We start from the raw sequence: 22,843 nt of genomic DNA, 5'->3' as shown, positions 1-22,843 counted from the left end.
AGATCAGAAAGGGGGCCCCCAACATCCACATGTGGGCCAATTGAAAACAACTTTCCCTTTTGGAACGGGGTTTGGGTGGGGGTTTGTTTTTGGGGGGTAAGGGGATGGGGGGAAGAGGGGATGGAAAGGGGATAAAAATTTGGGAGGGGGAAAGGGGGGGGGGGGGGGGGGGGGGGTAACGGGATTGGGAGATTCGGGTCAGGGTCGGGATCGGGACCGAGATGTGTTTGGATCGGATTGGATTGGTGTTTGGATCGGGATTGGGATCGGCCTGGTCGGGATCGGGATTGAGCGGTGTCAAGGACATTCTGGGGGCCGACAGGTGCAGTGTACAGTGAGTGTTCGTCGTGTACTGCGTTTGTGGGCGCGTATGTGGTCGAGTCCTCTCTTCTGTTGCGCGGCGTCCGCGCCGAGCCAACCTCGGCCTAGATCCTGGACGATCTCATGGCAGCAGCTGGCGGTGTGATGCGAGCAATCATATCATGTCCTCCGCCTGCATGCCCATCAACCTTCAAGCCCTTGATCGTCGTCGCTGGCCCGTTCTTCTTCCACCGGCTTTCGCTCGAAATTGTTCGGGAGGCCATGCTCCACCACGTCTGCCAGGTCACGCGCATCGAAGGTTCGAATGGAAGTGGCCTTAAAACGGCGTCCGATTCGCCGTCGAATGGACGCCTCCACCCCACCCCATACCTCACTCCCGTGAAACCACCTGATCTGATCAACACACTCCGTCAGACCAAGACTTCTACCCGCTACACACCTGCACTGCACTCTTTCCTGCTGCTGCTTGCACTCTTTCCGTCTTCTTTACTTTGAATCGTTTTCTCTGTACGTATCACCCTTCCCCACCACTCTTCCGCATGGCGCCCCCCCCCTCCCTCTGCCCGCCGCCCATTGGCCGCCCGTGTCGCGCTATCAGAACGTTTTGGAAGCCGGGAGCGGTTGACCAAACCAGCTTGTTTGGGAGCATGGATGGATACCAGGGTGAGAGACTCACAGGGCAGGGTGGGGTGTGTATTGTGGTATTGGTCATGTGTGTGGTGGCTCTGGGAATGGGTGGTGGTGGTGATGATGGTGGTGGTGGGTGCTGGAATGTAGGCACACACGGTGCTTCGAATCCGAATTGAGCGACACGAACATCTGATCATCGTCCCGTCTCATTGATCCCATCTGTAGAGTCAATCCGATTGTCCCGAGCCACTGTCTTCTCGTTGACACTCGCTGACTACTACGCCTTTTACTTCCACGCACTCTTGCTCCCGCTTCAAGACCATTCAGGCCCAACGACTTGCGCTGCTTCGTATGGATATTGTGGCTAGCTCGATTATCTCCAACACCCCCGTCTACAAGCCCGCTTGCTCGTCTCGTGACCCGATCGCGTCATTGGTGAGTTTTGCTGAACTGGAGAAGAACGCTGTTCTTGCTGCTGCTGATCCCTTTACTACCACTACGACAACCAGGACAATTGGAGGAGTCTACGGACCACACTAGACTAGGTCACTTCTACCATGGCTCTCGAGCACCCGCTTGTCAGCGGCCACGAGCGCCCGATGCCGCGCGCACGCGAGCGGTCGGCCTCACCGACCATCGGCCTTCTGCCAGCCGCGGCCATGCCGGCCGCAGGCGACGCTGATGACACCGACGCCGACGCCGATGTCGACGGCCTGTCGCCTGCGCTTCAAGGCTCCAGCACATCGAATCAGTGCCGCGCACCGCCGTCGCGTGCGCTTGTTCAAGAGCGAGTCCTTGCCTTTGCACGGACAGCATCGCAGTCGCAGATTGTCGAGCTCCTGCGCAAACTCTCATCGGCAACGTCGATCATCGCCGACCTCGAAGCAGCCAATGCGCAGCTTGTGGCGGCGAACCAGAACCTCGTCCGCCACGCCATGGCGGCGTCGACCCATGCCTCTGCGCTCGCCGACAAGAACGTTCGGCTGGTGGCAGAGCTGCAGCGGAAGCGCAAGCGCGAGCCCGCGGTCGAGACTCCCAGCATCGCCACCTTACGCACGCCATCCAAACGGCCGCGCCTTTTGTCGGCGAGGCGGCGAAGCGGTCCGCGGGTGGTCATTCCGCCGGCAACCGCCGCAGCTGCGGCGGCAGCGCCGGTCTCGTCTCCGCTCGGCGGCGTCGAGCCAACGACGCCGTTTGCGGATCTCGCCGCACCCGCTGCCATGCTTGTAGTCGACGCTACGTCCGAGCTCTCGCCGCGGCCTGCCCGCAGCTGCTAGAACCTTCAGCACACAAACGCACAGATTAACCCACACGACGTTTACAGTGCAGAGGAGATGAGGCCCTGGAAAAAGTCGAAGCGGTTGCCGTCGGGCTGCAGCTCGTAGGCGGTCCCGGTTGCTGGGTCCTCGGCCTTGAGGTAGCCCGAGTCGGTGAGGCCAACGACGGTCACCGGCGCAATGAGCGAGTCGACCCGGACCTGCTGGCCGGTGTGGAGCCAGGCGTCAAGGTACTCGGCCTCGAACGGAGCAAAGCCTTCCGATTCAAAGACGGCCAGCGCGGCCTCGAGCTCGTTGAGCGTGGCGGCCAGAACGGCCTCGCGGCGGATGCGGGTCGGGGCCGGCGCCAGCTGAGCGAGTGAGACCGTCGGCTGTGCGTTGTTGACGTTGACGCCGATGCCTGCGGTGATGTTGAACTTGCCGTCAGAGTAGACCGACTCACAGATGACACCGCCGACCTTGACCGGCTCGTCGGCGCCGGGCGGGATGGCGTAGATATCGTTCGGCCACTTGAGCCGCAGGCCCTCGACTTGAGGCGCAGCCAACTTGACGCCGCGGAGGACGGCGAGGGAGAGCAGGTACTGCAGAAAGACAAGTACCTCGCCGCGCTTGGCCTCGAGCTGGACCGAGAACATTAGACATCCGACCGGAGAGTCCCAGGTGTTTGTCCGCCGCCCACGGCCGGCGTTCTGCACGTCGGCGGTGGCAATGAGCCCCGCGCCAGGCACCCGGACCCGGCCCAGATGCTTGTGCAGCAGCGTCTGCGTCGACGTCACCTCGCCGGCGTACAGCATCGCTCGCCCGATGTGCTTGGTCTCGAGCGCCGCCAGGTACATGTGCGGCTCAAACGGGCCATCGTCCACCGCACCCTCGCTTGTCCCGTCTTCTTCCACTCCCGCCACGCCACCATCAGCCTCATCGCCCAGCCGCAGCTCTACCACGGCGTCATCGCCGCTCTCTGCCTGAGCCTCTCCGTCCGCCGACTCGTCGATTGCCACCACGGCCGCCGACTTGGCCGCGGCGCCCTTGAGCGCCTCCCACGCCGCCGTCCGACATGTTGCACTTGCTGCGTACAAGCTCAGCACGTCGCGTACTCCTGTGCGCGTTGCTGCGGCTGCCATGTTGTGTGAGTGATGTGAGCGGACTTGAACGATTAGTTCACACAACACATAATCGATGACATCCTCTCCCCCGCCCGCCCGTCCAACAATTAGTTCACACAACAAATAATCGATGACATCCTCTCCCCCGCCCGCCCGTCCAACAATTAGTTCACACAACAAATAATCGATGACATCCTCTCCCCCGCCCGCCCGTCCAACGATTACTCCATACAACAAATAATCGATATGCTCAGCGAATGGCGGCCAACTAGCCGTCCTCACACTCACATTTGACTCGCAACCATGTCGCGGTGGGGAGGGCCGCTAGGGAGGCAGAGTATGGAAGAAGACATGGCGGCAAGCGCAAGAGAAAGAGACTTTGCACACAACGATGTGGAAAGTGAAATGCTGTTGCGTCGTATGGAGGTGCTCGTGAGGTTCTTCAGACGGTTCGGGAGCAGAGCTGCGTCCGGCTCGTACTTTGTCAACGACGACAACGATGCGCCCGAGGCGCACGAGGCGCACGAGACGCCCGCAACCTCCGAGGCTTCCGAGACACTCGAGGCGTCTGGCACACCCGAGGCGCCCGAGACTGGTGCTGCTGGTGATGGGACCGACTTTGATGGTCTCGATCGCCCGACGGCGGCAACAAGCTCGGCAAAGGCGCGAAAGATGGCGGTGGCGCGTGGGAGGGGGCTAGGAGCCACGCCGAGATCACTAGTGCATGGTGTGGCCCTGGCGGCGGTAGAGGCATCAGAGCCAGTGCTGGTGGGTGTCGAGACCGCGCTGCATGTCATCAGCAGGCTGGTGGACGAGCTCGATGCGCTGGTGGTGGTTGATGGCGTGGATGGGAGAGCATCGTCGTTGGACGAGACAGCCGAGCCCCGGGCAAAGCTGGAGTCGTTGGAAGAGTGGCGTAGGGTGTGGTCTGCGGGACCTGCCGCTGCGCTCGGCACCTTTCAGCAGGCGCTGGCCACTGTGGCTGTGCCGCTCGACAAGTTCCGCATCCTGCTCAACGAGAACAGCTCACCGCATGCCAGCAGCCCCGACTGCGAGCACGACCAAGTCGCCGAGGCCGTGGTCACCACCCGCATTGTTCCGCTCCTAGTCGCTCTCATCTCGCGGCTGGCATACCTCCCAATTCCGCTTGCCGACTGGCCGGCCATCATAGCCGCGTTCAACGGCGCCGAGCTGAAGGAACCGGGCCCGCTGCCATCGCCAATGCCGGCCTCGTTCTCGCTTCGGCTCATTACTGAGATTCTGATGGCGAGCGCCGCTCGCGAGCCCGCGCCGTCGTCGCCGCCGTCGCCGGCGCCGTCGCCGCCGTCGCCGCTCACGACTACCACCATTCTCGAGACCTACGCCAGCCACGTGAGCATCGTCCTGGCCGCGGCCTCGATCCTCAAGGAGCTTGGCTACCGCCGCGGTGGCATCCTGGTGGGTATGGCAGAGAACGACGAGTTTGTGTCGGCGCTCTTTGTCAACCTCGGCGAGCCGGTCCTGTTCGAGACGGTTGTGGCGCTGCTGGAGGATGTGCTCTCGATGCGGCGCTCACTGTTCGACCTCACGATGGTCCCGGGTCTGGCCGGCATTGTGGCTGGGTTCACGCCGCGGCGGCTGGCCGTCTTCTCGCGCATCCTCGCCTTTCTCCTCGAGAAGCCGTCGATCCGTTTTGGCGTCGAGCCGGAGGATGCGCTCTCCGCCCGGCTGAGCACCGCGTCGATGCGGCAGAGCAGCCTGGCGTATGCGGCGACGGCGACCACGCTCGCGCACAATGTCGCATTTGTGCTCGGCGTCCCAAATCTGGTGGAGCGCTTCGTCGCTCTCCTCAAGATCCCGGTTGACTTTCACACCCACTCGACGTTGCTGGCGTCGATCAACCCCACGCCGATGGTCTATCAGCTCATGGCGCGGGTGGCAGACCGGTCAACGTTTGGCGGTCTGCAGCAGGTGCTGGAGAGAGTGCCGGCAGCAGTCGTCGCCGGCACGAGCTCACTACAGACCACCACGTTTGCAGAGGTCCAAAACATGCTTGGTGCAGTCCTTCGCTTCCCGCCGGTCATTTCGATGCTCGAGCTCATTGTGCTCGCGATCTCGGGCTCGCGGTCGGAGATCCTGTACACGCTCACCTGCGCTCTGGCGTCGTCGCGGCAGGCGCCGCTTGTCGAGCGGCTGATGGAGTGTGGCGGCCTGAGCGTCCTTGCCGAGCTTGTCGAGAGCCTGCGCAATGACCCCGACGGACGCCACCAGTTCCTGCGGTCGACTGATGCCAACCACGCGTCGCACGCGCCCTGTTCGATCATGTCGCAGACGCTGCGAGCGCTGTACAACGCCGCCGGCGTGGTTACCCGTCCGCAAGTGCGGCTCTTGCTCCTCAGCATGCCGCTCCCGCACACACTTGCAGAGCTCATTGTTAGCGCCGACGACGACGCACACGTGGTCATGCCGGCTTGCGCCGCGCTCGAGGTCATGTTCCGGTACACCCACAAGCCCGAGGTGGTCAACGCGCTTGCGTCGGAAGCGCTCATTGCGCGGCTGGTGCAACTCACCCGAGTTCCCTCGATCTCCCTCTCGGCCTTTGATCTTCTCGGCTCTATTGTCCATGGCAACGCCGACGGGCTGGCACGGGTCGAGGACGCACTGAAGCGCGCCCGTACAAGTGCAAGCGAGTTCATGCGCGATGTGGTGGCGACCGACCTCGTCGCGTCGAACGTCTTTGTTCGGCACATTCTTGCGCTGTCAAAGACCGACGGACGGGCGGCGGCATGGGTCGCGCCTCTCCAGCCAACGCTTCTTAGTGCGGTCCTCGACGCGCTCGACATCCATGCCATGTCGTCGGACAACCTCTGCTGCCTCAACACGCTTGTCCTCGCCTCGTGTGACCTAAGCGACGGCGAGCTGGCGGCGACGCTGGCGAGCCTCGACGCGGCCGGAGTGGACAAGCTGAGGCGGCTCATCGACTTTTTCCCTGTCTACTACGAGGCTCGTCGTCAAGAGCGGGCCTCGCTCGCGCTCTCGTCGCAGGTCTCGTGGCGAAAGTGGCAGTTGAGCGTGGCGCGGCTCGACGCGGCCCTAAGCAAGCGTTGTGTCACAGAGTAACACCCTCGCTCACCACCGCGGCGGCGGCGACGACGGTGATGCCGGCGCGCCGGGCCCTGGCCGCGGCACATCGCTCAAGTGCAAAATGGCCATGAGGTCGACGATCCGGGCGTGGAGCCGGGCGTTGCGGATCTCAAGCTTGGTCCGCAGCGCACGTTCGGCAGCGGCGTCGGCGGTGGCTCTGCTCGCGTCGGCAAGGCCACTTCCGGGAGTCTGGACCGAGCGCGAGATCGTTCGTCTGCGCCGGGGGAAGTGTCGGCCCAGGCTGCAAGCTCGGCCTCGACCCTGGCCTGGACGGTGGCGGTGAGCTGGGCCTTGAGCCGCGCACGGATCCGATCTGTGGCGGCTGCAAGACGGGTCTTGAGACGGTCCTCCACCATCGACTCAATGTCGGCTGGCGATGGCCCGGGCCGCGGCGGTGGCGGCGACGTCGGTAGCGGTGGGCTTGGCGACGCCGCGCGGAGAACCGGTGAGAGGAGTGGGGACGGCGGCGGTCGCGAGCGCGGGGTCGGAGAGAGCGGCGACGACGGCGACAGAGGCGAGAGCGCCGGCGCCGGTGCCATGGCCGGCGCGCGCGGCGCCGGTGACGCCACCGGTGTCAGCCGCGGAATGTACGATGCCACAGCAGCCTGCGGCGGCGACGGTAGGAGGAGCACGCCCGAGCTTGATGACTCGGACGAGTCCGACGACGAGTCGGCGACCGAGGCCGGCGGCGTGTCGGCGATCTCAATGGAGCGGTTGCGGCCCTGGGTGACCGCAGCGGGACCACCCCGGCCACTCCGGTCCGGCCCTGCAAGGAGCGGTGCCGCGTTGCTAGCAAGATCCCCACCTGCTGCCTCGACATAGGCCTGGAGGCGAGCCAGCCTGCCTTGGATCTTGATGCGAAGCTCGGTCTCCTTCTCCAGCCTGTCGATGATGGACGAGATGGGCAGGCGAAAGTTCTCGTAAAAGACAGTGCCCAGCCTTGCTTCAACATCTGAATCGTCCTCATGCGGAAGATCCTCCATCTCTGCCCGAACCACCTGCGCTGCCGCCCGCTCCCGTCTCAGCGCCAGTCGTAGATGAGCCACCAGTTCGTTGAGATGGCCAACCCGAGCCTCCGCCTCGCTCGCCCTGCGCTCAGCCTCGGCCACAGCCGCCTCGGCCGCCTCGGCACGTTGCCTCCACCATGCTGCGTCTGCTGGCCTTGCCCTTGCCCGGGACATGCTCCGCTCGACCCTTTGCCAGTGGGTGGAGTGGTTGGGCAGTGGAGAGGGGGGGAGGGGGGAGGGTGGCGCCAGTTCAGGGTTGGGGCAGCACGGACAAGGGGAGTGGTGACCGAGGAGAGAGCGATTGGGGACGAGGGTGAGGGCGAGCGGGCTTTGGGCAAGAGATCGGCCTCTGGCGATCGGGGTGGCGATGAGTGGTGAGGGGCAAGGGCGGGGAGTGGCGAGGGGCAAGGGCGATTGGAGGTGAGGGCGAGCGGGCTTTGGGCAAGAGATCGGCCAGTGGCGATCGGGGTGGCGATTGGAGGTGAGGGGCAAGGGCAATCAGTGGCGAGGGGCAAGGGCGATGAGTGGTGAGGGGCAAGGGCGATCAGTGGCGAGGGGCAAGGGCGATTGGAGGTGAGGGGCAAGGGCGATGAGTGGTGAGGGGCAAGGGCGATTGGAGGTGAGGGCGAGCGGGCTTTGGGCAAGAGATCGGCCAGTGGCGATCGGGGTGGCGATGAGTGGTGAGGGGCAAGGGCGGGGAGTGGCGAGGGGCAAGGGCGATTGGAGGTGAGGGGCAAGGGCAATCAGTGGCGAGGGGCAAGGGCGATTGGAGGTGAGGGGCAAGGGCGATCAGTGGCGAGGGGCAAGGGCGATTGGAGGTGAGGGGCAAGGGCAATCAGTGGCGAGGGGCAAGGGCGATTGGAGGTGAGGGGCAAGGGCGATCAGTGGCGAGGGGCAAGGGCGAGGGATACGGGCGGTCAAACTGAAGAGGGTGGTCGAGATGGCGATCAGGATAACAGGCGAGGACGATTGGGGGCGAGTGTGCTTCGCCGACAGCCAGGCCAGCCAGGCCCGCGACGCCTACGGCGACGGTGGCCGGCGGGGGCCCGGGCCAAGGCCACACTCCACTCCATGGCCACAGCCCACCCCATGGCCCTCCCCCCGCTCCCGGTACCCTCTTTGGAGACACTACGCGCTGCCCTTCCGCCGTCGCTCGCCCCCTTCACCGCCCCATCTGCGCTCGAGTCGCTGGTTGCAGAGCTGGCAAGCCCCAAGACGGCCGATGCGCTCGAGCCCCTCTTCCGCTTCCTCTACGCCCGGGCCGAGTCTACTGCTGCCACTTCTGCCGCTGCCTCTGCCGCAACTGCCGATGCCGCAACTTCCGATGCCGATGCCGATGCTGGTCATGTCGCAGTCGATCCCTGCTCCTCGTGCGAGTCATGGCTCTCGGCGTGGTGGCTTGATGCGGCGTACTTGGCCTTCCGCGCGCCGCTGGTGGTCAACTCCAACTACGCCTTTGTGTTTGACGTTCCGCTGACAGACGGCCCATACCGCCGAGCAGCAGCGCTGATGCTTGCCACTCGCGATCTGGCCCGCGGCTGGCACGAGGACAAGGTCATCCCTGGTGAGAACGGATCAAACTGCACTGCCGCCTACCCGCGGCTGTTCAACTCGTGTCGGCTGCCGGCGCCCGGCTCCGACGTGCTCCACGCCGCGTCGACTGCGCTCTATCACGTCGTTGTCTGGGCGCATGGTCACCCATACGTGGTCGAGCTCGGCCGCGATGGCGGCGACGTGGCCTCGCTCGCCTCCACTCTGGTAGCGGTGGTCGACGATGCGGCGGCACGCACCGATACCGCTGGCCTCGGCGTCCTCTGCGCCCTTCCGCGCGATGAGTGGCTTGAGGCTTCGACTATCGTTGACGCTGACGGCTACCGCGTGCTCCAAGACGCCCTCTTTGAGCTTGTCCTGGAAGCCGATGCGCCGGCCGCCGGCGCGCATGCCGAGCTTGTCGCCTCGGCCCTCACCACCACCGACGGATGGCTCGATAAGACCCTCTCGTGGCTGGTCTACGCCAACGGGGCGCTTGCACTCAACGGCGAGCACTCGGGCGTCGACGGCATGCCGATGCTCCTCGTCACCCGCGCCGCCGTGGCGCGCGCGCTCGAGTCCGAAGCCAGCGCCGCAGACCCGCAGGCTGTCGCGCCTCCCTTTGCGCGTCTCGACCTCGTCGGTGCAGCTGCCGAGTCGCTCGCGGCCCGCACTGCCTCGGCCCGCGCCTGGCTCGACACCTACCTCGCGGCCTCGCTCGACGTCGCCGTCCTGCGCTTTGACGAGTTTGGGAAGGACCATATCAAGGCCGTCGCCCGCATCTCGCCTGATGCCTTTTGCCAGGCGGCCATCCAGGCCGCATACTATGCGCTTCACGGCACAGCTGCACCGACCTACGAGTCGGTGACCACCCGCCGGTTCGCCGCAGGCCGCACCGAGACCCTGCGGGCAGCAAGCCCTCAGATGGTTGCCTTTGTCGAAAGCCTCGTCCGCGGCGATGCAACGCCCGACGAGCTCGAGGCCAAGGCGCGGACGGCAGCGGAGCAGCACTCGGCCCTGGCGCGCGCCGCGGCGTCGGGCGCAGGTGTCGACCGGCTCCTTCTCGGACTCCAGCGCGCAGGTGCAGCGCTCGAGCTCTCGCTCCCACACGCTCTCGTCTGCGATGCCACGGCCGCGGCATCGACCTGGGCGCTCTCGACCTCGCAGGTGACCGATCCGGTGGCGTCGGCAGCGTTTGGCCCTGTCGTCGACCGTGGCTTTGGCGTGTGCTACGGAGTCCGGCGCAGCGGCCTTGTCTTCAACATCACCTCACAAGGATCAGCCCGCGGCAGCGACGCGCCGTCGGCGGCAGCCTTCGCCTCTAGCCTCGACGCCATGCTGCAGCGGGTGTGGGCTGTCTTTGCGCGCGACGACGCCAAGCTTTAGTCACGCTACCCGGTGGCTCAATACCACGAGACGTTGTAGTGCTCGAGCGTCCGGAGGACTCGCAGCGAGCGGTCCTCGCGGATCATCGAGAGAAGCCGGGCGTTACACTGGCCGATCGACTCGAGCGGGAGGGTACCGACGTAGAGCGCGTACAGCTCGTAGACGCGAAGGTGGCGGACGTCCGGGTGCTGCGCCGCAATGACCGACTTGAGCGCGTTGAGCTCGAGCGCGTTGCCCTGTGGGGTGGCTGGGAGGCTGATCGGCAGCGACTCGCCGTCGCCGTTCTCAGCCACCAGGTGGTACGAGTAGCAGAGCCCGTCCTTGTAGAGGGCGAGTGAGGTGAAGCCGGCGGCGAGCGCCTCGTGGGCGTGGCGGGCAAGGTCCCACACCCGGGCTTTGATGAACGCGACTGAGCCCGACGGCTCAGGCCCAGTGCTCGAGTCCGGCTCGGCGAGCCGGCCGTGGAGCGGGATAATCGTCGGCGCCGTCACTTGCTCGTGGGTCCGGTCGACAAACATAAAGTGGACCATGCCCGGAAAGTAGTACAAGTACGAGAGCATGGTGATGTGGGCCTGGGCCTTGATGACCAAAAAGTCGACAAAGGTCTCCAGCTGCCGCTGGACAAGTTGCCGGACGTACGCGGCGTGTGCCTGCTCGGCCTCGGCCTCGGACGCCGCCACGCGCTCCGAGACAAGTACAAGCGAGGTGTTGGGTGCGAGGAGCGCGCAGTAGAGCCTACCTGGGACGAGCGAGCCGTTGACATGGAGAAAGACTGTCTCCAGCAGCGAGTCAGGCGGGGCGTCGTCGAGCGGCGGGAGCTCGTCAAATGACGTATTGCGTGAGCGGGCGTCGCGCGGGGTGAGCTTGCCCTTGGCGTCAACAAAGACCTCGTCGTCGTCATCATCATCGTCGTCGTCGTCGTCGCCGTTAGCTCCTCCCGCTGAAGCAGTACCGGCCGCTTGAGTGGGGCGCACTCCGCCGCTTCTCTCGCCGCCGGCCGCGCTGATCATGGTGTCATAAGCGGAGCGGTAGAGCGCCGACTCGACCTCGATAGAGGCGTCGAGGCGGGCGGCGGTGGTGAGAGATTCGGCGGTGGGTGTAGCGTATGCCTCGTCAGCGGTGGTGACCGAAGAGGCCGAGATGGTCGGCTTGAGTGGCGACGACGGACGCGAGACGGCCGGCGAGCTGGAAGTGGATGAGCCGGGAGCGGGCGCTTGGCATGCGGAGGACAATGTTTGACCGGGCGAGCGAGGCCGCAACCGAGTCATGCGGGGTAAAGAACATTTCGTTGGCGGTCGAGCGAGCGACGTCGTCAGCGTCGACATGCCCATGGGACGGGCTCGGAATGGGCACGCCCGCCGAGCCTGGGCCGCGGCCGGACGCCTTGCGCGAGAGGCTCTCGTCCGCGGCGACAGAGCCTGCGGTGGAGAGGTCGTCGTCGTCATCGTCGGCCAGCTGGGTGTCGTCGGCGGGGGCGATGGGCGAGGCGTCGGGCGAGGGTGGAGCGCGGGGCGCGGGCGTGGCCGGAACCTGCGGCGAGGTCGGCGAGCCGTGGGCGGCGGCGGCGGCGCGGGCGGCCGAGGCCGAGGCGCGGGCCTGGGTCGACGAGACCGAGACGTCGTCGCGATAGCCCGGCGACGGTGGCGCGCCAGATGGCTTGACAGCGCCTGGCGGCGGCGATGCGGTGCGGAGTGCGCCCTGCCCCGTCCGTGACTTGGGGAAGAAGAGCGAGTGAAAGTAGATGGTGATGAGCGAGATGTCGGCCGGAAGGAGCTCAAAAACCCGCTCGCGTGAGTACTGGGCCACAAGCTTGGAGCCGACAAAAAGGAGAGCGTGGAAGGTTCCCGGCGAGGCATCGACGGCGTCGGCGAGGGCGGAGCAGCAGCGGGCACGGAGATCGTCGTTGACCTCGAGGCGCTCGAGCGAGGAGACCAGAAACGACTGCTCTGTGGCGCAAAAGTGGATGAGAGCATCGATGCATCTCCGAAGAGTCGCCTCTGCCTTTGCCTTTTCCCTCTGCATGGGCGATTTGAGCTTGCGGAGCATGCGCGAGCCAAAGACAAAGACCATCATGGCATGAATGAGGGCGAGCTGACGAACGAGCGCGTTGTGACTCTCGCCTTCATCGGAGAGAACCATCAAATGAATGCCCGACTTTCTCATGAGCACACACTCGAGACCACCACCACATCGAAAGCCATTGAAACACTGATTAAAGTTGGTCGACATGAGGTCCTGCGTCGCTGCCACCTGCATGCACACCATCCTGGCCTCGTCGTCCAGCTCGTGGTCGAGGTACAGCGGCGTGCCCACGTCGTCGGTGATAATGAACGACTTCATCCCTCCCGGGGTAGAAGGGAATAGGAGGAGGAGGAGGAGGGGGGAGGGAGGGGGTGAAGTGGGTGGGGGGGGGGAGGGGGTAAGGGGGAGGAGGGAACGATTCGTTCATAGAGGGAATGAATGCGGCGGAGGTGGACGGATGGTAATGATGGTGGAGATGGGGATCGGGATCAGGATGGGGATGGGAATGGGGGTGGGATGGGGATGGGGATGGATGGTCGGCTATTGTCAGAGTCCGAGTCATCGTTGTCGTCAGAGTCAGAGTCATCATCGCCAACATGGTTGTGGGTCGATCGTTGTCGTCCGAGCCATTGTCACCACCATCACCATGACCACTGCCATCAACATCGGCACTACCATGCCACCATGGCTGTCACTGGCCCTGCTGTGTCCTGCTCCATTTCACTTGGCATTTCCAATCGACCCAACATGGCTGCTCAGGTGCGCGGGTTGCTGATCAAGGTAGAGACCGGGGGGAAACGGGCAAAGGAAGTGATGGCAGGCGTGGACGTGGATAGCGATGGCTCCGGTGTCTTTGCTGAGGTTACCCGCCGCGAGTCGCTGGGGCCCAACACGGGCGTGCTGATCTACGACGGCGTGGCGAGTGTGGTGGAAGGTCGTGCCGCGGTGGAACAAGCTGGTGCCGAGGCGTATCTAATGCCGGGCATGCTGGGGGCGGACAAGGTCGTGCTGCGGCAGACCACGTCGTGGAACCGCATGCTCCCAGCCAACTCGTGGCTCTTTGTCCTTGCAGGTACCTACTGCCGCGAGGCAGTCGAAGGTGAGCCACTGCCGGCGGCATGCGTGCCGATCGAAACTTCGGTTACTGCCGCAGGCAACTCGCAGGCAGTTGCTTCGGTCGGGCAGGCGGCGAGTCGGGCGATGGTGATCGACTGGGTCAATGCTGGATCGCTCGACGAGACAATGGCGGTAGTGGTCCCGATGGACCGGGGCCGTGATGACTACGTCGACAGCGATATCCTGCAGCTCCCGCCGCTGTTTCACATGGAAGTCGGTCGGCTGTTTGAGCGGATGCTTGCTCGGGTGAGAGCAGGAAGCTGGTCCGGGTCCGGGGCTTCGGTGCCTGCGCGAGCCTTTGTGTGCGATGAGGAGATGGAAGCGGTGACTGTCGAAAGGTGGCGGGCTGAGAACGGCGACCGGATCGAGATTTGGCGGATGATGTGCGGTGAGGGCTGGGCGCTGATGCAGGCTGGCGACGATGCGCTGGCGTCCATGTGCGTGGGTGCTCATCCAGACGTAACGACGAGGGCATGGCGATTCCTCAACTCGGACGGCTCGGGCGAGCTGCACATCCAGGAGGCGCCGTTTGGGTCTGCGGTCGAGGCGGCGGAGGGCATCGTGGCGTCGGCCATTTCGCACATCTACAACCAGGAGCACTAGCGAAGCGTAAAGAAGAAGGTGTTTACGCGGCCAGGCACGACAGCGCATCACCAGTCGTGATCCGAGACAATGGTGATGGCGTCAGCGAGCTCATCGGTGGCCGAAACCCGCCATTGCCACTCGAGATGGGTGGCGTTGACGACAGTCATGGTCGAGTAGCCAAAGTCTGTGATGTTCTTGTAGGCGGTCCAGACGGCGTCGGCGCCGCCGGATGAGTGGCCCTCGACATTGCCTGCGCCGCCCGAAACAAGATAGACGGTGCCGCCGGGCGCGGTGTACGAGCGCGACGTCGGCTGGTTGCGGTAGGTCGGGAACTGGCGCTCGTAGCGATGGGCGTGACCAGAGACGTAGGCGTCGACGCGGTACTCCTTGAAGAGCGGCTCGAGCCAGGCCTGAAGGGTGGCCGAGTTTTCGGTCGGAACCGAGTCCTTGGAGTAGGGCGAGCCGGTGCAGTAGACAGGGCGGTGGCCCATGACGATGATCCACGGCACGTTGGCGCGGTTGGCGGCGGCCTTGGCCAGGTCGGCACGGAGCCAGTTGACCTGCTTGTACTGCTTGACGTAAAAATCGATGGGGTGGCCGTCGTAGTCGGTCTCGGTCGAGAGCGCAATAAAGTGGACGAGGCCATAGTCGAACGAGTAGAACATCGAGGTGTCCGAGCCGGCGGCGGCGCCGGGCATCTGAAACTTGTACTTGTAGACGGTAAAGTTGAAGGTCTGGATGCCCGAGAGCGGCGACCGCGACCACGACTCGTGGTTGCCCGGCATGACCATGTACGGCGTGCGGGTCATCGTCGGCGCGAGCGCAGCAAACCAGTCGCGCCAGATTTCCTCGTAGTCGTGGGTCGAGTTGTGCGAGATGATGGCATCGTTGGCATACGAAATGTCGCCGAGGTGGAGCACAAAGTCGTACTCGCCCTGCGCCCCGTGGCTGTTGATGGCGGCAATCGACGGCTCGCCCTTGTCAAGCCCGAGATCACCGTAGATGGCGAAGGTCATCGGTGCCTTACCAGCCTCGGCCCGCCGAGTCTCAAAGAAGAACACGTCCGAGAAGCCACCTTCTGCATCACCCACCAAGTAGTAGATCTTGGCGTTGGCAGGAAGCGCGTCAAGCGTGACAAAGTGGTTGAATCCGCCGCCAACATGGTCGTAGATCCTCGCCGATCCGGTCGCAATCTTGTCCAACGCCCCAGGTGCCGTTCCATACTTGACCGTACTCGTACGAGTCTCATCGAGCGTGAGCCACGAGACTACATACGCATCCGCTGAGTTGCCCAGTGCCAGATGCAGAGCCTGCGGCTGCGACCGGCCGACCGCTTCACTTGCCACCACCACCGCCCCGCACGAGAGTATCGCCACCATTGCCACAGCCACAGCCATAGCCACCACACCGCCACGGCACCGAGCGAGCATAGTCATACGGAATGAGAGGGAGTGGCGGGGAAGGGGAGGCGAGAGGGAGGGGGGCTGTCCTCACCTCTAAACGCAGAGAGGTGTGTGTGTGTGTGTGTCTGTGTATCGCTGTCAGTGCGTGCCTGTTGCGGAAGGTGTGGCGGTGGAGCAGGCAGGCACTGAAGCGTGCGCGCGTGACACCAGTCTGGTTGGGTGGTGGTGATGATGAGTTTGATTGAGGGCGATCGAGTGAGACGACATGAGCGGAGCGGATCAAGAGTTGATGTGTGGAGATGATATGTGGTGATGATGTGTGGTGATGATGTGTGGTGGTGATATGTGGTGATGATGTGTGGTGATGATGTGTGGTGGTGATATGTGGTGATGATATGTGGTGATGATGTGTGGTGGTGATATGTGGTGGTGATGTGTGGTGATGATGTGTGGTGATGATGTGTGGTGATGATGTGTGGTGATGATATGTGGTAATGATGTGCGCGGTGCGGATGAGAAGTGCATCAGGTGCTGATGTATGGTGTAGGGGAGGGGGGGGGGGGGGGGAGGGGGCTCAACAGGTACTCGCATAGAGAGTGCAATTGTGAGTGTGTCGTGCTGATATGTGGCGTGCTGGATCCCACCGGCGAGCGGGAGAGTCGCTTGCCTGTCGCTGGCGTTGGCAGCGAGTGAGCCGAGATGGTCAGCAACGGCAGAGAGGAGCGGGAGAGCGGAAGGGCACACACCCGACTGCAGAGAGTGCTTGACGGGTATGCGGCTATGGCCGTTTGGCAACAAGTCACGAGGTAGTGGTCGGCGTAGTTCCAGAAGGTCTGGAAGGAGGAGCTCGAGGAGGGGCTCCACCCGAGGCTCGCTCACAGCGCTAGGGACGGCGCCAGGCTCGGTCGACTCGCTTGGCTCAGCCTCGCTCTCCTCGCGCTCCTCCCGCTACAGCGGGGAGTACTCTGACTATGACGACGACGAGCCGTACTCGCTCTCTGATGATGCTATTGTGGATACGGTAGGTTGGGGTGGCGGGGGAGCGATGACCACGACGGGCGGGTGGGTCGGGGCGTGGGGCGCTGGGGCGAGGAGGCGTGGGGCGCAAGGGTAGAGGGGCGCAAGGGGAGAGGGTGCCGTGGGGATGATGGCTGGCTGACTAACTGGCAATGATTGGCGGGCGGGCGGACGGGCGGGCGGGCGGACGGGCGGGCGGTCAACTGGCTTGCGGCTGGGACTACAGCTCAACCTGACACAGGCGCAGTTTGAAAACTTTCGCAGGGCGTTCGAGCTGGTGGATACGGACTCGACGGGCCGGATCTCGGTGCTAGAGCTGGCGCCGATTGCGCTGCTGCTGCAGTCGTCGACGGATGGGATGGCTGACGTCGAGCGAATGTTGAAGGCAGCCGACGTCGACGCCGATGGTGTGCTGTCGTTCTTTGAGTTTTGCGCGGTGCTGAAGCGGGCGCAGGACGGAAAGTACCGGCTCATTCACGAGCTTTTCAACGAACTCGACAGCGACTCGGACGGCGTCATTTCCGAGGATGCGCTCGGTGAGGTGATGGACGAGCTCGGCCGGCGTGACTGGGCCGAGTCGGACGGGTGGGACATCGGCATGGCCGACGAGGTGCAGCTGGTGGAGGCCGGCGTCTCGCCGGCGTACATCCGCATGGTTGTTGCCGACGAGGACGAGGGCCGCCGCAAAGAGCTGCTCCGCAAGCACCGGCGCGGCAAGCGCGGGCAGCTCACACTCGAACAATTTGCCCGCCACCTCGGGTACGACGGGCACGTTGTTGAGCTGCCGCCGCTCGACGAGTCCGACTTTGAATCCTCGCTCCGCGAGCTCGACTCGGACGAAGCTGCCGACGTCCCGGTGGCGGCACGCATCGGCCTGCGGTCGGCTGGCGACTCTGAAGGCTGCACAACCACCGAGTCGGTTGACAACCTCTCGTACTCGTGGGTGGCGTCGGACTCGGACGCCTCGTTTGTTCTCCACATCCGCGAGTTCTACGTCCGGCGTGCCTTTCGCGTCGTCGTCCGCGCCTCGACGACCATCGGCACGCTCCTCTCCAAGATCTCCAAGGTGACCAGCCAGCCGTTGGCGCTCCTGCGCGTCTACTACGAGGGCTTCCAGCTGCTGGACCCCGATTCGACGCAGATGCTGAGCACCGGCAACACACTCGCCGAGTTTGGCATCGAACCCGAGGCCGTTCTCTGGGTCCTCTACCATCCGCGGACCAAGAAGCTCAAGCTGAAGGACGCATGGCCGCTCGCGCCGTCGGGCAAACGAGTCGCGAACTTTCTCGACCTCGACATGGTCTACGAGCAGTTTTTGTTTGAAGGCCGGCTGACAACCCAGCTCGCGCTGGCCATCATTGCCGCCGCCAAGCGCCGGGTCCGCAAGCTCCCATCGCTGCTCGAGGTGGACGGCCCGTGTGTGGTCATTGGCGATATTCACGGCCAGTTCTACGACATGCCCAACATTCTCGGGACGGGCGGTCCGCTCGGCGAGAGTCAGTACCTCTTCCTCGGCGACTACGTCGACCGCGGCTACTTTTCGGCAGAGACCGCGCTCTTCCTCCTCGCCGCCTTTGTCCGCTACCCGGACTCGGTCCACCTCCTCCGCGGCAACCACGAGTCCGAGGCTATGGCGGCCAAGCCGATTTCCGGCGGGACCAAGGTCGAGGTCGAGGCCAAATACTCGATTGAGGTCTTCAACGCGCTCATGGGCGTCCTTGCCCGCCTCCCTGCTGCCGCCGTCCTCTCTGTCCCCGACGGCAACGGCGGCTCGAAGAAGATGTTCTGCGCTCATGGCGGTATTGATCGCGAGCATCCGGGCCTCGAGACGATGCGCGCCGTCTCGCGGACCAAGAAAAAGGAGATCCGCGGCAAGGGCGAGATGCGGGGCGTCATGTGGAACGATCCGTACCAGGACATGGCCATGTCGAGCTGGCAGGCCCGCGCGCTCCGCAAGGCGCAGTCCCGCATGGCCCGCACGCTCGACGCCGACTCGACTGCCCGCCACGACGCCGCCGCGGCTTTCCTAGCCGAGGCCCGCGACGAGGTCCTCGCCGCCAACTCGGATGACGACGTCCACACCCTCCGCCACAAGCGCCGCGAGGAGAAGCGCCGCGCCAAGGCCAGTGCCAAGGCCAGCGCCAAGGCCAAGGCCAAGGCCAAAGCCAGATCCAAGTCCAAGTCCAAATCCAAATCCAAGTCCAAGTCCAGGCGGCGGTTTAGCCTCCGCAGCTCGTCCAAAGGCCGGGTCTCCCGTCGGGGGCGGCGAGCCTCGCGCGGTGAGCAGCAAGAGGAAGCTGACGAGGAGCAGGAGGAGGAGGCCTCGCGCACGGGCAAGAGCAAGGGCAAGGGCAAGAGGAAGAGGAAGGGAAAGGCGGCGCTTACTTCGTCCAAGTCGGACTCTGGATCGGGTACCGCGGATTCGGATGTCAAGAGCAAGAGCAAGAGCAAGAGCAAGGCTAGGGCCGCAGCTGGAAAGGCTTCGGCATCAACGCCTTCAGACGCCGACTCGGACCCAGACTCGGACCCGAACTCGGACCCAGACTCGGACCCAGACTCGGACCCAGACTCGGGCCTAGACTCGGACTCGGACCCGGACTCGGACCCGGACTCGGACCCGGACTCAGACCCGGACTCGGACTCGGACCCGGATTCAAGTAGCTCAAGCCCGGCCTTGTCATCCTCGTCACCAACCTCATCTCGGCCGGCATCTCCCTCTCCCTCTTCCTCTCTCTCAACGTCGTCGCCTCCGGTATCAGCGTCTTCATCAGTCGCAGCGTCGGTGTCAGCCTCTTCATCTGCCGCAGCAACAGCGTCGAGCGAGCGCGAGTCAGGGTCCGACTCGTCGTCAAAGTCTATGCGGCCTGCGCCGCGGTACTCCAAGACGCGGCCCGACGATTCATCGTCGTCGTCGCCGGCGCCGGCGTTTGCGCCATCGCCGCTGATTCCGGCCACCTCTGGACCGCCACCCGAGTGGAGTGGGGCGGTCGAGGCGGATGCGTGGATGCTGCCGCGTTCGTTGCTGGAGATCCACGGGAATCGGTACCTGGTCGAGGCCGATCGGTTGGTCTTTGACCTTGCTGCGGTGAAGAAGAAGAGCTCGCTGTTCCGGCGCGGGCCGCGGGCCAAGGACTGGACCAAAAAGTCGAGCTGGAAGAAGAACTCGCGCGGCAAGGGCCTGTACCTGTTCACAGCGCGGGCAGCCGACTACTTTCTAGCGCGCAACGATGTGCTCTGCATCCTGCGCGGGCACCAGCAAAAGCCGGGCTTTGACGTCGCCGCCGAGTCCAAGTACTACAACTTTCCACGGCTCATCACGGTCTTCTCGGCACCCAACTACACCGACGCCAATCTTGCGGTCGGCGGCCTCGCCGACTTTGGCGCCGACGGCAAGCTCGTGCTCCGCGCGTACTCGTGGAACCACCATCCGGTGTACAAGGGCGGCATCCACGTGACCAAAACGTTTGAGAAGCACTACGTCATGGAAGACTACGTGCAGTACCTCAACGCGCACGCAAGCCACGTCCTCCGCTCCGTTTCGCTCCTCCACATCCAGTCCAAGGGCGAAGTCCGCAACTTTCTCGCCGCCATGCGGCAGCGCGGGCGCAAGCTCATCATGGGCGACCTCGAGCAGAGCTCGACCGACTGGGAGTTCCTTGCCAACAACCTCGCCGACGCCCTCAACGCCGCCTCGGACAAGCGCGTCCACACCCTGCTCTATGCAGAGCGCATCCGCAAGCGCGACAACGCGCTCTGGCTCGAAGGCTTTGACTACTTTGCCAACTCGCTCCTTCGCGAGGCTGTCAACGAGCTCGAGGAACTCACCCTCGACACTGAGCCCGAGCCTATCGTCACAGCCGCCGCTGCCCAGTACGAGGGTGAAGCCGAGTCGGCCTCGGACACTGTCTCGCTGCATTGAACGAGTCGACCGCCTGCGAGTGGTTGCGTCGTGTCGAGTTTTGTTTGCGCCGAGCCCACACACCACATGCACAAGCAAACCTATCAGTGCATAGATAGTAGACTTTTCTACAGTTGCCGACAGATTGTGTGTCCTTGTCCCTCGCATTGTGCCGGGCATGTGTGTGGTCGAGCGTGGTGGTGAAGGAGGGGGGGTTAGGGGGGGAGGCGAAGGGGGAGAGGCGTCAAAAAGTTGATCACGGCACAAAACCCAGGTTCCGACGCCGACGTCGGAAAAGGCCAACCTCGAGAAAGACACATAGTAAACATCACCCGACGCTCTGACAGCTGGGTGTAGGTTGGGCGGGGTTACTCCCGGATGACAACGTGTTGGATTTACGGCATCGGATGAGGGCCTACAGCCGATGGCTCGCTGGCGACGGCTCACGGCGACAGCTCGGGGGTGCGGAACAGCTTCATGACCATGGCGGAGACGTCCTCGCCGCGAGCGTTGTAGTAGCAGCCGTCAACAAAGAAGGCCGGCGAGGCGAGCGGCCGGTCGCCGCCGACGATGATGGAGGAGCGGTGACGGTGGCCACGCGAGTCGGGATGGAGGAGCTGCGGGATGGATGCCGGGTGCGGGCGGGCGGCTACGGGCTTGGCAAAGTAGCCGGATTCCTCGAGGTGGTTCCGGTGCTCGGTGGTGACTGTACGCTGCCATTCGGACTCGATGGGGCTCTTGCGGCGGGCGGAGCGGCGGGCGGAGCGGCGGGCGTGTGACGGGAACGGCGAGGGCGAGGAGCGGCCACCGGTGCGCTTGATGGGAGAGACCTCTGGCGAGCGCATGGGCGATGGCGGGGCCGACATGCGGCGGGCATGGAGCGGCGGAAGGATGTTGCCGCCGCGGCGGGCCGGCGACGGTGAGCGCGAGGAGTATCGAGCAGGCGAGCGGGCGGCGGGCGGCGTCTTGGTGGTGTTGCTGAAGCGGACCGAGGGCGGGCCGCTGGGTGAGGCCTCGGACGAGCCTGCGGCACCGGCGCTGTCGGACGAGTCGCTGTCGGGGACGCCAGCCTGGCGCATCGACGACTCGAAGAGCTGCTTGCGGAAGAGCTTGCGCTTTTGCAAAATTGACATGTCGAGCTTGTTCTTGTGTCGGAGCGCCGGGGCGAGGCCGGTCTTGGAGCGCGACTCGGGGTGGACGACCGAGGTGTTCCACCCGCGCTCGCGCTCCTTGAGCGGGGTGGCCGCCTCGGCCTTGGCGGCGGCCTTGCTTGCGCGGTACTCGTCCATGTCGATGTGCGAGAAGAGGTCCGGGTTGTACGGGTTGGCGGCAAACGACGGCATGTCCGCGACAGCGAGGCGACCGGCGGGAGCAGACCGGCGGCCGTGCCGGCGGGCGGAGCCCGAGCCCGAGCCCGAGTCTGAGCCTCGTCTCCGCGACGAGGAGGCTAGTGCAGTCTCATCGAGGCCAACGGCCTTGAGCGCGTTGGCCACGACGCCGTCGATGTCGTCGAGCGGGCCGCCGGGCCGGCTGTGGCCGTAACGCAGCGAGGCCGAGCGTTTTGTGGAGCGGGCGCGGGCGGCCTTGGCCTTTGACTTTGCCGAGCCGGCGTTCCCGCCGAGCACACCCGTTGACTTGGAGGCAAGCAGCTCAGCGCGCTTGCGCTCACGGGCCTCGGCGACTCTCCGGGAGGAGCGGGCCATGGCGCGGGCGACGTCACGCGGCATCATGGCCGACTTGACCGAGCGGCGCGGCGGCGAGAGCGCCGAGGCCAGCTTTTCGGCAGCCTCTGACATCTCCAGCACCAGAGCAATCTCTTGGACGGCGCCGGGCGAGTCCGGCGGCATGCCGGCAGCGACAGTATACGGATCATCGTCGTCGTCGTCCGAGGCCTCGCCCCGGCCAAGAGCGAGATCTTTGACGCGGGTGGCGCGGACAAAGACGACATCTGAGATGGCATGACCTCGCAGAGCATCGACCGACAGCTCAATGGTGAGGGGAAGGGTGCCCTTGGGCGGAATGAGGACGGATGTCGGCCCTCGCAGAGCATAGGCGGGATGTGCGGGACGAGCGAGCTCGACGCGGAGAGCAGCAGTACGCTCGAGGGAGCGAAGGAGGACACGCTTGGTGAGGACAGGAGCAGGAGAAGAGGCTCGGTCTGTCCCTTTCTCTGCAGTGTGACTTGTGGGAGCAAAGACTACCCGCTCAGGTCGGGCTTGGAGCAGCGCCATCCTCGCCCTTGCCTCACCGCGCCTCTCGTCAAGTCGTTGCCGTTGTGGCGTTTGAGGAGGAGAAGGTGGGCGGGGGGGGGGGGAGGGGGGTGCGTAAGGGGGGGTACCCGTCCCACCTCAAAGCCATTCCTCTCCAAACGTGCACCAGTAGTACGTCCATCCCACCACCACACATATCCGCGTTTTACAACCGC

General features: G+C 64.6%; 10 protein-coding genes across 10 annotated transcripts; 5 read left to right on the top strand and 5 right to left on the bottom strand.

The window, feature by feature from the left end:
* Window positions 1-688: 688 nt before the first annotated feature.
* On the top strand, window positions 689-2,228 carry AMSG_01174 (uncharacterized protein; the record flags this gene model as incomplete). The annotated part of the gene is made up of 2 exons (XM_013906331.1): window positions 689-828; window positions 1,099-2,228. Exon 2 carries the CDS (start codon window positions 1,509-1,511, stop codon window positions 2,226-2,228), a length of 720 nt encoding a protein of 239 aa, XP_013761785.1. The 5' UTR covers window positions 689-828; window positions 1,099-1,508.
* A 31-nt stretch (window positions 2,229-2,259) lies between these two features.
* AMSG_01173 (holocarboxylase synthetase 1) lies at window positions 2,260-3,349 on the bottom strand (the record flags this gene model as incomplete). Its single annotated transcript, XM_013906330.1, has 1 exon — window positions 2,260-3,349. One exon carries the CDS (start codon window positions 3,347-3,349, stop codon window positions 2,270-2,272), a length of 1,080 nt encoding a protein of 359 aa, XP_013761784.1. The 3' UTR covers window positions 2,260-2,269.
* A 402-nt stretch (window positions 3,350-3,751) lies between these two features.
* AMSG_01172 (uncharacterized protein) lies at window positions 3,752-6,447 on the top strand (the record flags this gene model as incomplete). Its single annotated transcript, XM_013906329.1, has 2 exons — window positions 3,752-4,009; window positions 4,082-6,447. The coding sequence occupies 2 exons, from the start codon at window positions 3,752-3,754 to the stop codon at window positions 6,428-6,430; spliced, it is 2,607 nt and encodes an 868-aa protein (XP_013761783.1). The 3' UTR covers window positions 6,431-6,447.
* On the bottom strand, window positions 6,440-7,437 carry AMSG_01171 (uncharacterized protein; the record flags this gene model as incomplete). The annotated part of the gene is made up of 2 exons (XM_013906328.1): window positions 6,440-6,611; window positions 6,650-7,437. 2 exons carry the CDS (start codon window positions 7,435-7,437, stop codon window positions 6,440-6,442), a joined length of 960 nt encoding a protein of 319 aa, XP_013761782.1.
* Window positions 7,438-8,550: 1,113 nt separating this feature from the next.
* AMSG_01170 (carnitine O-acetyltransferase) lies at window positions 8,551-10,909 on the top strand (the record flags this gene model as incomplete). Its single annotated transcript, XM_013906327.1, has 1 exon — window positions 8,551-10,909. The coding sequence occupies one exon, from the start codon at window positions 8,551-8,553 to the stop codon at window positions 10,375-10,377; it is 1,827 nt and encodes a 608-aa protein (XP_013761781.1). The 3' UTR covers window positions 10,378-10,909.
* Window positions 10,342-12,709, bottom strand: AMSG_01169 (hermansky-Pudlak syndrome 1 protein). The gene has a single exon (XM_013906326.1). The coding sequence runs from the start codon at window positions 12,348-12,350 to the stop codon at window positions 10,395-10,397; it is 1,956 nt and encodes a 651-aa protein (XP_013761780.1). The 5' UTR covers window positions 12,351-12,709; the 3' UTR covers window positions 10,342-10,394.
* A 417-nt stretch (window positions 12,710-13,126) lies between these two features.
* AMSG_01168 (uncharacterized protein) lies at window positions 13,127-14,147 on the top strand. Its single transcript, XM_013906325.1, has one exon. The coding sequence runs from the start codon at window positions 13,147-13,149 to the stop codon at window positions 14,116-14,118; it is 972 nt and encodes a 323-aa protein (XP_013761779.1). The 5' UTR covers window positions 13,127-13,146; the 3' UTR covers window positions 14,119-14,147.
* On the bottom strand, window positions 13,916-15,511 carry AMSG_01167 (uncharacterized protein). The gene has a single exon (XM_013906324.1). It carries the CDS (start codon window positions 15,495-15,497, stop codon window positions 14,166-14,168), a length of 1,332 nt encoding a protein of 443 aa, XP_013761778.1. The 5' UTR covers window positions 15,498-15,511; the 3' UTR covers window positions 13,916-14,165.
* Window positions 15,512-16,275: 764 nt separating this feature from the next.
* On the top strand, window positions 16,276-20,529 carry AMSG_01166 (uncharacterized protein; the record flags this gene model as incomplete). Its single annotated transcript, XM_013906323.1, has 3 exons — window positions 16,276-16,309; window positions 16,391-16,524; window positions 16,747-20,529. The coding sequence occupies 3 exons, from the start codon at window positions 16,276-16,278 to the stop codon at window positions 20,437-20,439; spliced, it is 3,861 nt and encodes a 1,286-aa protein (XP_013761777.1). The 3' UTR covers window positions 20,440-20,529.
* Window positions 20,530-20,850: 321 nt separating this feature from the next.
* Window positions 20,851-22,649, bottom strand: AMSG_01165 (uncharacterized protein; the record flags this gene model as incomplete). The annotated part of the gene is made up of 1 exon (XM_013906322.1): window positions 20,851-22,649. The coding sequence occupies one exon, from the start codon at window positions 22,647-22,649 to the stop codon at window positions 20,862-20,864; it is 1,788 nt and encodes a 595-aa protein (XP_013761776.1). The 3' UTR covers window positions 20,851-20,861.
* Between the last annotated feature and the right edge of the window lie 194 nt (window positions 22,650-22,843).

This window comes from Thecamonas trahens (assembly GCF_000142905.1).
Source record: "Thecamonas trahens ATCC 50062 unplaced genomic scaffold supercont1.5, whole genome shotgun sequence".
Classification (NCBI taxonomy): Eukaryota; order Apusomonadida; family Apusomonadidae; genus Thecamonas; species Thecamonas trahens.
Note: the sequence above shows the minus strand (reverse complement) of the source record. Positions and strands in the feature narration are given on the sequence as shown.